This window comes from Bufo gargarizans, chromosome 11, assembly GCF_014858855.1.
Source record: "Bufo gargarizans isolate SCDJY-AF-19 chromosome 11, ASM1485885v1, whole genome shotgun sequence".
In the NCBI taxonomy this organism is placed as follows: Eukaryota; Metazoa; Chordata; class Amphibia; order Anura; family Bufonidae; genus Bufo; species Bufo gargarizans.
In genome coordinates, this window is record NC_058090.1 from 74,318,482 (window position 1) to 74,330,825 (window position 12,344).

General features: G+C 49.2%; 1 protein-coding gene across 2 annotated transcripts; it reads right to left on the reverse strand.

Annotated features, from left to right (window-relative positions):
• Window positions 1-282: 282 nt before the first annotated feature.
• Window positions 283-11,514, reverse strand: LOC122922125 (E3 ubiquitin-protein ligase DCST1-like). Of its 2 annotated transcripts, XM_044272613.1 has the most exons (6): window positions 10,990-11,514; window positions 10,835-10,882; window positions 2,155-2,280; window positions 1,937-2,011; window positions 775-903; window positions 283-692 (listed from the first exon to the last, which is right to left on the reverse strand). In XM_044272613.1, the coding sequence occupies exons 2-6, from the start codon at window positions 10,860-10,862 to the stop codon at window positions 511-513; spliced, it is 540 nt and encodes a 179-aa protein (XP_044128548.1). In that variant the 5' UTR covers window positions 10,863-10,882; window positions 10,990-11,514; the 3' UTR covers window positions 283-510. The 2 variants fall into 2 exon arrangements, with proteins under 2 accessions (XP_044128548.1, XP_044128546.1); XM_044272611.1 differs by having other exon boundaries at window positions 10,835-11,514.
• Window positions 11,515-12,344: the final 830 nt, after the last annotated feature.

Genomic DNA, 12,344 nt, shown 5'->3' on the forward strand with positions numbered 1-12,344 from the left:
TCATTTTATAGCTGGTACTTTGGTGCCAAGGAGTTACTCCTATAGATGTGAAGTGATGTTTGCCTCACTGCTCCAGTCCCAATGCTTCCCAGGTCACACTTACTACTGGTCTCCACTTCCTGGTCCCTGTTGAAACACAGAAAATGACCACTCAGAAAATCATTGGCTGCAGTGGTGACCCACCTCAATCAGTGATTAGCTGAGTGGTCTTTCCTGGAAGTAGAGACTATTGAGTATCTGGGAAGCATCGGAATAGGAGCAGTGGAGGATTGATGAGGTATCACTTCTTTTATTTTCTTTATGCCATTGTGACCATTTGTTTGAAACTACTGGTCGGACAAACCCTTAAAAGGGGTTGTCTCTTCTCAGACATTGGGGGCAAATTGTGCGGTGGGCCCACTGGGACTTTGCGGGCTACGTTCTAAGTATAGGTGTAGGACCCGCACCTATGAGACATTGGGGGCATATCCTAGTCATATGCCCCCCAATGTCTGAGTTGGGCCAACCCTTTTAAGTTTTCCTCCATCCCAGAGCATAAAACTTCTCACTCACCACCAGGTCTTGGACGATCTTCTTCATGGGCTTTGTCATCTCCTTCCAGACCACTTTAGTGTGGTTTATCTGTAGGTCCACAGTGCAGCTCACAGATCTTACAATTTCTTCAACATTCTTCTGTATATTTGCAACTGGCCCTGCAAAAAAAAAATCACTGTGTGGCCATGTCCCTAATCATATCATCTCATGAGTGGAAATCAATAGAGATGACATCTTTACCTGCATAGATTGAGGCAATCACACCGATGACTATGATCGTCCGGCCTTCTTTCCCCAGAAGGTTAGGAACAAGAATAAGGGTGGAGCAGCGAAAGTAGGAAGAGGTCGCCCATCCAAAAGCAAATGTCCCTGAAGAAGGACACGGATGAAAAAAAGAGTTTGAAGGAATAGACCTGAAGAATATAATGTCCTATATTTGTGCCCATCAACTCATACTTGCAAAGGGAGACCTCACAGACTTCTGTGTGCCGGAGAAGCATTTCTGTACCTCCTGGAGATCAACAGTGTGTGGCAGAGGTGCCCAAACACACATTGAGAGGGGGCGTGGCTTGTTCTAAATGGGGTATGATTATGTGTAAAGGGTATGGTCACTCCCAGAATTGCAATACCACTTGCAGCCTGTGGACTGGGAAGGCGCTGTTTTTGAATTAAAGCAGTCATGTGTCCCTACTCCTGGACAACCAGTAGCCATAAATGTGTAACCTCAAGTGTCTGGGCCCCAGTGTAAAATCTGCCCCAGGGCCCCCACCTACCCCTGATAGTACTAATATGTTCCCATGTGTCAGAAGGGCCGTTGGGGCTTCTAAGATACCAGGCCCAACACGTAGTTGTGAACGCTGCATCAGGGTGGATTGGGAACGTAAAAAAGCTAAACAAAAGGTCCCAATGTTGTAAGTGGGTTCAAATTGACAGAAGGTGAAGCAACACAAGTAGATGGGGCCAAATACAAGTTGGCAGGGTCAGTAATACCATAGTGCAGCACAGAATACCATCCCAAAAAAACAAATACCACAGTGCAGCACATAATACCTCCCCAGAAGCTGTCCCTCTGTGGTGGCCATCAATAGCTGCCACCTTCTGTCCTCTTCCAATTGTCTCTAATATGGATATGGAGAAGTGGGCCTAGGAGATGAGATGTGGGCCACAACACCACGCCTTCAATATGCTGCCTGGACTTGCCCTATAGTTCCCGCAATATTATGTACCCGGGCAGCGGCAGTAAGGAGGGTTTTGGTGGCCCAATGGGAAAAATAGACGGGGCTCTCCTGCTCTGAAAGAGTCAAGATGACCAAAATTGCTGGGTTGTTAGAAATCAGTAACATGGAGGTGAGCTGGAGATTTTCAGTGAGGTGCAGCACGGTACAATGGCCGGTTTATTTACCTGATAGCCCGTACATGATGTTGATCTTCTTTTCCTCATGCATATTCATCGGATGCACAAGCAAGAAGTATACACCTGCAGGCACATATATAGAGCAGACATCTTATTATAAGGACTGGATGAAAAGATGCCTTCTGCAGGTATAAGGCGTCCATGTCTAGTCTGCTCATCATCAATACACTCTCCTCCCATCACCTTCTCGGACATCTCAACATTACCAAGTCCTAGGATGGCTCCAAATGAGGCTCCTAGGAAGAACTTTGAGACCTTGAATTCTTCATTGTCGCTGTACAGAAAGTTGAAGCACATGTTGGGAAGAACGGAGGCACAGACCCGCTTCAGAGCTGGAAGACAGAAGGAACCGCCAGTCAGGGCTGAGGGCCATATACCCTGTAATTTATAAGTGACCCCCTCCGTCCACCAGTACAGGAGCATAATGATAAACTTGTTCGTAAAGGTGAGAGGGGTGTGACTTAAAGGGGCCGTCCAGAATTTTCATATTGATGGCCTATCCTCAGGATAGGTCATCAGTATGAGATTAGTGGGGGTACGACTCCCAGCACCCCCACTGATCAGCTGTTTGAGGAAGCCGCATCGCTCACCGCAGCTCTAGAGCTCACTTACATCAGCCAGGATTAGTGAATCCACCTCTTGCCACAGTTCCCAAGATAGAAGCTGATTATAACATGTAGGAATGAAGAGATGTGCGAGTCTGGTCTGGGGTCTGTATTACTTCAGGGGGTCTGGTTTGGGGTTTGTATTCATTTTGCAGGTTAGGTTTGAGGCCTGTTTTTATTTTGGCATATCTGGTCTAGAATCTGCTTTTTTAAAGGTCTGGTCTAGTGTCTGTATTTATTTAGGGGGTCTGGTCTAAAGAATGTATTAATCTATGTGGTCTGGGGTCTGTATTTTTTCAGGGTGCTTGTACTAGCCTTTATGGTCTGGGTATGCATTACTTAAGTGGTTTGGGATCTCTTTTGGTTTAGGTTGTCTCTAGTCCATGTGGATCTGCATTACTTTAGAAGGGTTTGGTTTGGGGTCTGTATTACCTTAGAAGGGGCTGGTCTGGAGTCTGTTACTTTAAAAGAGTTTCCTCTGTATGACTTTAGAAGGGTCTGGTCTGGGGTCTGGAATTGCTTTAGAAGGGTCTGGTCTGGGGTCTGTATTACTTTAGGGTCTCTGAGCTGGAGTCTGTATTAGATTATATGGGCTGGTGTAGGGTCTGTATTTGGTTCAGAGGTCCGGTCTGCGGTCTGTATTACTTTAGGGTGTCTGGCCTGAAGTCTGTATTTGGTTCAGGGGTCTGTATTTGGTTCTGGGGTCTGTATTTGGTTCAGGGTTCCAGTCTGGGGTCTGTATTACCTTAGGGTCTGTATTACTTTAGGGTCTCCTGGCTGGAGTCGGTGTTAGATTATATGGGCTGGTCTGGAGTCTGTATTTTGTTCAGTGGTCCGGTCTCTGGTCTGTATTACTTTAGGGTGTCTGGCCTGGGGTCTCTATTTGGTTCAGGGGTCTGTATTTGGTTCAGAGGTCCGGTCTGGGGTCTGTATTACTTTAGGGTCTCTGGGTTGGTGTTTGTATTAGATTATATGGGCTGGTCTGGGGTCTGTATTTGGTTCAGGGGTCCAGTCTGGGGTCTGTATTTGGTTCAGAGGTCCGGTCTGGGGCTGGTATCACCTTAGGGTCTGAGGGCCCTATATTACTTTACTTTACCGTCTGGGGTCTGTATTTGGTTCAGGGGTATGGTCCGGTTATTGGATCTCCCTTATGCCCCTTCGGGCCAGTGCTGTAGGTAGACGGTAGGTAGATGCTTCGCTTTAGGCCTCATGCACACGACCGTTGTGTGCATCCGTGGCCGTTGTACCGTTTTCCGTATTTTTTTCGCGGACCCATTGACTTTCAATGGGTCCGTGGAAAAATCGGAAAATGCACCGTTTTGCAGCCGCATCCGTGATCCGTGTTTCCAGGACGTCCCCCATGACAGCACATGGGAGGATGTCCAATCCAATCACTGTTGGGACAGGAAGTGAAACAGATTAAAAGCCCCCCCATCCCTCCAATCTCCAGTGTCTTCCTGTCCCTACTGGGATGGGGGTGAAGCAGGTTATCGTATTAAGAATCGGGTGCTTACCTAGGCACCAGGGGGCCAGGTCGGGTCGGGGGTCCGGTACTCCCCTCTCAGGCCAGGTCGGGCGGCGTCCCGTACGGCCCCGCTAGCTCCCCCTCCGGGGGTTCTCTAGCTTGTCCCGACCTGCCTGGGACGGCGGCAGGCGGGACGCTGATGCCGCTTCTCCTCCGGGAGCTCTGGGCTCAGCGGCGCGCTCCCAACGGCGTCGTCGTCGCATCATGACGTCACTTCCGGGTCAGCCGGAAACAAGATGGCGGCGCCCAGCACAAGCACTGGAGGCCTGGAAGCCCGGCCTCGCGCTCAGGGGTTGACTCCCTCCCCCCGGGGGGGTTGAGTTCCCCTTATAAGAACGGAGCAGCGCGGCAGCAGAGGTGGAGGTAAGCCCCAGTGGGGAAGTTGTGAGCGGCTGTGTGTTTGCTTAGCCACCATGGAGCCCCAAGCGTCAGCCAAATCCGAGATTGTGTCTGACCCCTCTGCTGCAGCCCATGTAAGTGTCTTTATCCTTTATACCCTGGTGTACTCTCCCCAGTCATTGAGCACGGTTTCTCTGATTTTTTTCTAGGATAAAAAGAGTTCTGGGCAGTCTGCTTCCCAAGACCCCAGAAGGAAACCGAGAAAGTGTGCAACTTGCGGGGAAAAGATGCATATATCTTACAAGAAGCAGCTATGTGCCGATTGCATTGCCAGGTTAATGAAGGAGGAGCAGCCGTCCTTTCTCACAGAACTTAGGAATATCGTTCGTGAAGAAGTACAGGCTACGGTTTCTTCTCTAAACCCTCCGCCACCTCCTTCTCAACCTGACTCCCCTCCCCCAAAAAGAAGGAGGACTCAGGAGGACTCTGATTCTGATAATCAGGAAGTCTCGGACGGAGAGATTGAGGACGACACCATCTCTGCTTCCGGCTCTTCAGACCACTTTTCTACTGAGGACTTAGACGCCCTCCTCCATGCGGTTAGAGATACCATGCAAGTAGAGGAAGCTAGCCCTCCCATATCCGTTCCGGACGAGATGTTTGGGGGGTTAGGGGCAAAAAAGACTCGCCTATTCCCAGTAAACTCCCATCTGAAGGAGATAATTCTGGAGGAATGGAAGGAGGCCGAAAAGAAGCTAGTTATGCCTAGGGAATTAAAAAATCGGCTGATTTTTAATCCTGAGGATACTAAACTATGGGACGAAGTTCCCAGGATAGACATTCAGGTGGCGAAGGTCGCAAAGAAGACCACCATCCCCTTCGAAGATTCCTCAAACTTAAAGGACCCTATGGATAGGAAGGCGGAGGGGCCACTTAAGAAGGCCTGGGAGTGTTCATCTGCTCTTATTAACGCCAACATTACTGCCACCTCGGTAGCCAGGTCTATGGGGTTATGGCTGAATCAGCTAGAAAACCACCGTAGACTAAAAACCCCAAGGGAGGACATTCTAGAATCCATTCCCCTTCTTAAGATGGCTACGGCCTACCTGGCGGACTCTTCGGCCGAATCCATCAGGATTTCAGCTAGAAACAGCACCCTGGCAAATTCGGCTAGAAGGGCCCTTTGGCTAAGAAGTTGGTCAGGGGATGTAGCGTCAAAGAATAAACTTTGTTCGATCCCTTTCTCAGGTTCACATGTGTTTGGCCCTGTCCTAGATACAATCCTTGAGAGTGCCGCGGACAGAAAAAAGGGCTTTCCGGAAGAGAGGTCTAAGAAGACTCAGTCCTTTCGGAGGGATTCAGGCCAGGGACAGTCACAGAATTTTTCAGGTAGAGGGAAAGGCAAATCGGGCAGGTGGAGCTACCCCAAAGGTGGGAAGGGGAGGGGGTTCCTTCTCAAACCCAACACTTCCTCTTACCAGAATAAATGACGCCAGACCAGTGGGGGGGAGACTTTGGTTCTTCAGTCATCAGTGGCCTTTAGTAACTCAGAACCCCTGGGTACTTCAGACGGTACGAGAGGGGTACAAAATAGAGTTCTGTCGTCCTCCCCCTCAGAGATTCTGTGTTACCACTCCCCAGTCTCCATCTCTAAAGAACCAGATGGTTCAGGACTTGGAGAAACTTTGCGCAATGGAAGCAATAGTTCCTGTTCCAAGACCCCAACAGGGCAGAGGCCACTACTCCAAACTGTTCTGGGTAAAAAAAAAACAGACGGTTCACTAAGAACTATCATAAACCTGAAGTTCCTGAACAGATGGATCCAATATTTCAGGTTCAAGATGGAGTCAATACGTTCAACGGTTCCACTGATTCCAGCAGGGGCATTGATGTGCACCATCGATCTCAAAGATCTCAAAGATGCCTACTATCATGTCCCCATTCATCCAAGCAATCATCAGTTCCTCAGGTTCGCGGTGACGTTAGACGGCATAGTGCATCACTTCCAGTTCCAATGTCTTCCATTTGGGATTTCAAGTGCCCCACGCATCTTTACGAAACTAATAGTAGAGATAATGGCGTTCCTGAGACAACAGGGAATAACAATAGTCCCGTACTTAGACGACTTCCTCCTGACAGCATCCTCAGAGGTCCTTCTGCGGAACCATCTGCAGACGACGTTACGGGTTCTACAAGATTTAGGCTGGATTATCAACCTAGAGAAATCAGATCTTTGCATAAGCAAAAGGAAGATCTTTCTAGGCACCCTTCTGGACTCCCAGAGACAGATGTCCTTCCTTCCAGGTTCAAAATGCGACGCTTTCATAGAAGAAATATCCTCCTTCCAAAGAAAAAACCTCTGCTCCATCAGAGAGGCTATGCGGATACTAGGCCTAATGACATCCTGTATACAGATGGTCCAGTGGGCCCAGATCCACTCAAGGCCACTTCAGGGTCTAGTCCTCACCAAGTGGGACAAAGACCAGAGGTCTCTAGACAGGAAGTTTAGGATCCCAATGTCCATAAAAGAGTCCTTGAACTGTTGGATAACTCCCGACAACCTACAGAGAGGGGTTCACTGGTTGAGAAGACCTTGTTTGACGGTGGTGACCGATGCCAGCATGACCGGCTGGGGTTCACACATAGAAGATCATCTCTTTCAGGGTTCATGGTCCCTGGCAGAGAGTCAGCGTTCCTCAAACGTAAGGGAATTAATGGCGGTACTAAGGTCTCTCCAAGCAGCAGAACTTCTCTTAAAAGGGAACCACGTTCAAGTTCTGTCAGACAATATAATACAGTCTGCTATATAAGGCATCAAGGGGGAACTCAGAACCCAGGCCTGCAGGAGGTCGCAGAAAAAATCTTCCTTTGGGCACAGGAAAATATCCCATCTATCTCAGCCCTCCATATCAGAGGGAAGGACAATGTTACAGCAGACTACCTGAGCAGAAGAAGATTCCATCCGGGAGAATGGATGCTGAACAGACAAGTCTTTCACCAGATCTGCAGGAAATGGGGGTACCCCCAGGTGGATATCCTAGCCTTTAAAGAAAACGCCCAGGCATCTCAGTTCTTTTCCCTAGATCCCAGCGGGGATCCTCTGGGGATAGATGCCATGTCAAAACCATGGGACATGGATCTAGCTTATGCCTTCCCGCCAATCCCGCTTATCCCGGCCACCTTGAGGAAGATCAGCGAGAGCTCGGGGAAGTTCATTTTCATAGGCCCAGCCTGGCCGAAGAGGAGCTGGTATCCCCTGTTAGACAGGCTAAAGGTAGAAGAACCAATATCACTCCCTCTGAAGCCGGACCTTCTCACTCAGGGGTCCCTTCTCCACCCGGATCTGGAAAAGTGAAATCTGAAAGCCTGGATCCTGAAAGGAGAATGCTGAGCAGGCAAGGCTTGTCACATGCTGTAATCTCCACACTACAAAAAAGTAGGAAACCAGTGACAAATGCTATATATAGGAAGATCTGAATCAGATTTAATTCCTGGTTGGCTGATACACATCCGTCCAGATCAACTCCTTCCATCACGCAGATTCTTGACTTCCTACAGAGGGGCTTTGACCTAGGGCTATGCCCTAGCACGATCAAGGTGCAGATATCAGCCTTATCATCCTTCCTGGACTACCCACTAGCAGAGCATCGTTGGATAAAGAGGTTCGTAAAGGCTATATCCAGACTAAAACCCACTCTGAGACAGACTGTTCCTCCTTGGGACTTATCTATAGTTCTAGATACCCTCTGTAAGATGCCCTTTGAACCCTTGGACACCATTCCGTTAAAATTGCTCTCCTGGAAGACGGCCTTCTTGGTAGCCATCACTTCAGCACGCAGAATTGGTGAACTTCAGGTCTTATCCATGAAGGAACCTTTCTTAAGAGTCTGCCCGCATCGAATAATTCTTCAGTTAGACCCAGCGTTCCTCCCTAAAGTCGTCTCTACTTTCCATAGGGAACAAAAAATATTCTTACCTTCTTTTTACACCTCTCCTAGAGATCCGGAAGAGGAGAAATTCCATTGCCTGGACGTCCGTCGGGCAGTCCTTGCATACCTTCGCCGAACAGATCCTGATAGGAAGGACTCAAACCTCTTTGTGCAATTTGGTAAAGCAGGAAGAGGGAAGAAAGTGACTAGAAGGACTCTGACACAGTGGATCAAGTCAACAATTGTGGAAGCATATCGTCTTCAGGATAGTCCCTGTCCTATCTCTATCAGGGCACATTCTACTAGGGCAGTCGCAGCTTCCTGGGCGGAGAAGGCGAACGCCTCTATAGATCAGATTTGTCAGGCAGCCACCTGGACAAGTTATAACACCTTTTGTAAACATTACAGGTTGAACCTACCGTCCAATCGTCAGCTTTCCTTTGGGCGTAAGGTTCTACAGGCTGTGGTCCCTCCCTGATGGCTAAGTTGGTAACTCTCCCATGTGCTGTCATGGGGGACGTCCTGGAAATCGGTAGTTAGTCTTACCGGTAACGTTCTTTCCAGGAGTCCAACATGACAGCACTACTAATTCCCTCCCTAATATGTGATTCAGTGTGATGTTAACATTGCTTATCATATTAGTAATAAAATTGTGTTGCATCCATCCGGTGTAGTAATTTAGAAGACACTGGAGATTGGAGGGATGGGGGGGGGGGGGCTTTCAATCTGTTTCACTTCCTGTCCCAACAGTGATTGGATTGGACATCCTCCCATGTGCTGTCATGTTGGACTCCTGGAAAGAACGTTACCGTTAAGACTAACTACCGACTTCCTGTCCGTCAAAAAAATAGGACTTGTCCTATTTTTTTGACGGACAACGGTTCACGGACACATTCAAGTCAATGGGTCCGTGAAAAAACACGGATGCACACAAGATTGGCATCCGCGTCCGTGGCCGTAGGCTACTTTCACACAGACGGATCCGCAGATCCGTCTGCATAAAAGCTTTTTCAGAGCTGAGTTTTCACTTTGTGAAAACTCAGATCCGACAGTATATTCTAACACAGAGGCGTTCCCATAGTTATGGGAACGCTTCTAGTTGGAATATACTTTGAACTGTGTACATGACTGCCCCCTGCTGCCTGGCAGCACCCGATCTCTTACAGGGGGCTGTGATCCTCACAATTAACCCCTCAGGTGCTGCATCATAGCCCCCTGTAAGAGATCATGTACTGCCAGGCAGGAGGGGGCACCCCCCCTCCCTCCCCAGTTAAAAATGTATTGGTGGCCAGTGGGCCCCCCCTCCCTCCCCTGTAGTACTGTAGATTCATTGTTGGCCAGTGGGCCCCCCTCCTTATTAAAATCTCCCCCCCTATCATTGGTGGTAGCGGAGAGTACCAATCTGAGTCCCAGTTTAATCGCTGGGGCTCCGATCGGTATCCATGGCAACCAGGACGCTACTGCAGTCCTGGTTGCCATGGTTACTTAGCAATTTTTTGAAGCATTATACTTACCTGCTGCGCTGTCTGTGTCTGGCCTGGCGCTCCTCCTACTGGTAAGTGACAGGTCTGTGCTATAAGCAATGCGCCGCACAGACCTGTCACTTACCAGTAGGAGGAGCGCCCGGCCGGTCACAGACATCGCAGCTTGCAGGTAAGTATGATGCTTCTAAAAATTGCTAAGTAACCATGGCAACCAGGACTGCAGTAGCGTCCTGGTTGCCATGGTTACCGATCGGAGCCCCAGCGATTAAACTGGGACTCCGATCGGTACTCTCCGCTGCCACCAATGATAGGGGGGGAGATTTTAATTAGGAGGGGGGCCCACTGGCCAACAATTAATCTACAGTACTACAGGGGAGGGAGGGGGGGGCGGCCGCACTGGCCAACAATGAATCTACAGTACTACAGGGGAGGGAGGGGGGGCCGGCCGCACTGGCCACAATGTGTTAAATACATGGGGTGTCTGCCCCCTGCTGTCAGGCAGCACCTGCCAGGCAGCAGGGGGCAGTCATGTACAAAGTTCGTAGTATATTCTAACCTGAAGCGACCCCATCACCATGGGAACGCCTCTGTGTTAGAATATACTGTCGGATCTGAGTTTCACAAATCTAACTCAAATCCGATGGTATATTCTAACATAGAGGCGTTCCCATGGTGATGGGGACGCTTCAAGTTAAAATACCATCGGATTGGAGAAAACTCCGATCCGGGGGTATAAAAGAGACTGCTGACTTTACATTGAAAGTCAATGGGGGATGGATTTGTTTGCAATTGCACCATATCGTGTCAACGTCAAACGGATCCGTCCCCATTGACTTGCATTGTAATTCAGGACGGATCCGTTTGGCTCCGCACTTTTTTTTCATGTCCGTGGATCCTCCAAAAATCAAGGAAGACCCAGGGACGAAAAAACGGTCACGGATCACGGACCTACGGACCCCGTTTTTGCGGACCTTAAAAAAACGGTCGTGTGCATGAGGCCTTACTTGTGTGTGGTCTTTTCTCTCTTGGCATGTTGTCCTCTCTTATGTCTTCTATATCCAGACAAGAGAAAATGGCGTCACGTCAGAGATTTCAGTCAGACCAGAGTCATGATATACTGCGCTCTTCAGCCTTGCATCATCCGTCGTTATGTACCCACAGCAGGACAGGACTTTTTGCCGATAGCAACCAATCACAGCACTGCTTTCATTTCTCCATAGCTTATGAAAGCTGAGCTCTGATTGGTTGCTGTGGATAACAAGGACAGTTTGGATAAATCTGCCCCATAGTTCATGTCCTAATGTCAGGGATGATGTCTCCATGTGCTGCTGCTGCCCACCAAAATAATGGCGCAATAATACCGCCTGGGCGTTAGCGATGAGGGCGGCCATTTTACAACTGTTTATAGTAATGAATATTGATGAACTTGGGCAAAGCTCCACCCACTAATGCTGTAAATCCAGCACATGATCAGTACTGACAAATCAGCGCAACCTAGAGCTTATCACTGCACCACAGAACAACACAGAGGGAGGAGCTTATCACTGCACCACAGAACAACACAGAGGGAGGAGCTTATCACTGCACCACAGAACAACACAGAGGGAGGAGCTTATCACTGCACCACAGAACAACACAGAGGGAGGAGCTTATCACTGCACCACAGAACAACACAGAGGGAGGAGCTTATCACTGCACCACAGAACAACAGAGGGAGGAGCTTATCACTGCACCACAGAACAACACAGAGGGAGGAGCTTATCACTGCACCACAGAGCAACCATGAGGGAGGAGCTCATCACTGCATTACAGAACAACACAGAGGGAGGAGCTTATCACTGCACCACAGAACAACACAGAGCGAGGAGCTTATCACTGCACCACAGAGCAACCCAGAGGGAGGAGCTTATCACTGCACCACAGAACAACACAGAGGGAGGAGCTTATCACTGCACCACAGAGCAACACAGAGGGAGGAGCTTATCACTGCACCACAGAACAACACAGAGGGAGGCGCTTATCACTGCACCACAGAACAACACAGAGGGAGGAGCTTATCACTGCACCACAGAACAACACAGAGGGAGGAGCTTATCACTGCACCACAGAACAACACAGAGGGAGGAGCTTATTACTGCACCACAGAGCAACCCAGAGGGAGGAGCTTATCACTGCACCACAGAGCATCCTAGAGGGAGGAGCTTATCACTGCACCACAGAGCAACCCAGAGGGGAGGAGCTTATCGCTGCACCACAGAGCAAACCCAGAGGGGAGGAGCTTATCGCTGCACCACAGGCATGGCTCTCCATCCTTGCTGTTCGCAGGAGCAGTGGGACTGGAAAGACCTGAGTGTTTTGAACAGTGTCCAGTCCCTCCTTTAAATTTTACTGGATGTTGGACAACCCCTTTAAATTCCACATTGTTTTCGAGGGAATCCTCTTCATATGCACCAGAATTAGACCATTCCAGGGGCATGCCATTTGTGTCTGTCAGAACCCCTCTACCCTAGGCTG

Bases quoted from the DNA above. Each gene is read 5' to 3' on its own strand.
- LOC122922125 (XM_044272613.1), bottom strand. From the start codon at position 10,862: ATGCCAAGAGAGAAAAGACCACACACAA. The intron at 904-1,936 runs GTAAATAAACCG...GTCCTTCTTCAG, and splicing joins CATCATGTACGGGCTATCAG to GGACATTTGCTTTTGGATGG. The intron at 693-774 runs GTAAAGATGTCA...TTTTTTTTGCAG, and splicing joins GATTGCCTCAATCTATGCAG to GGCCAGTTGCAAATATACAG.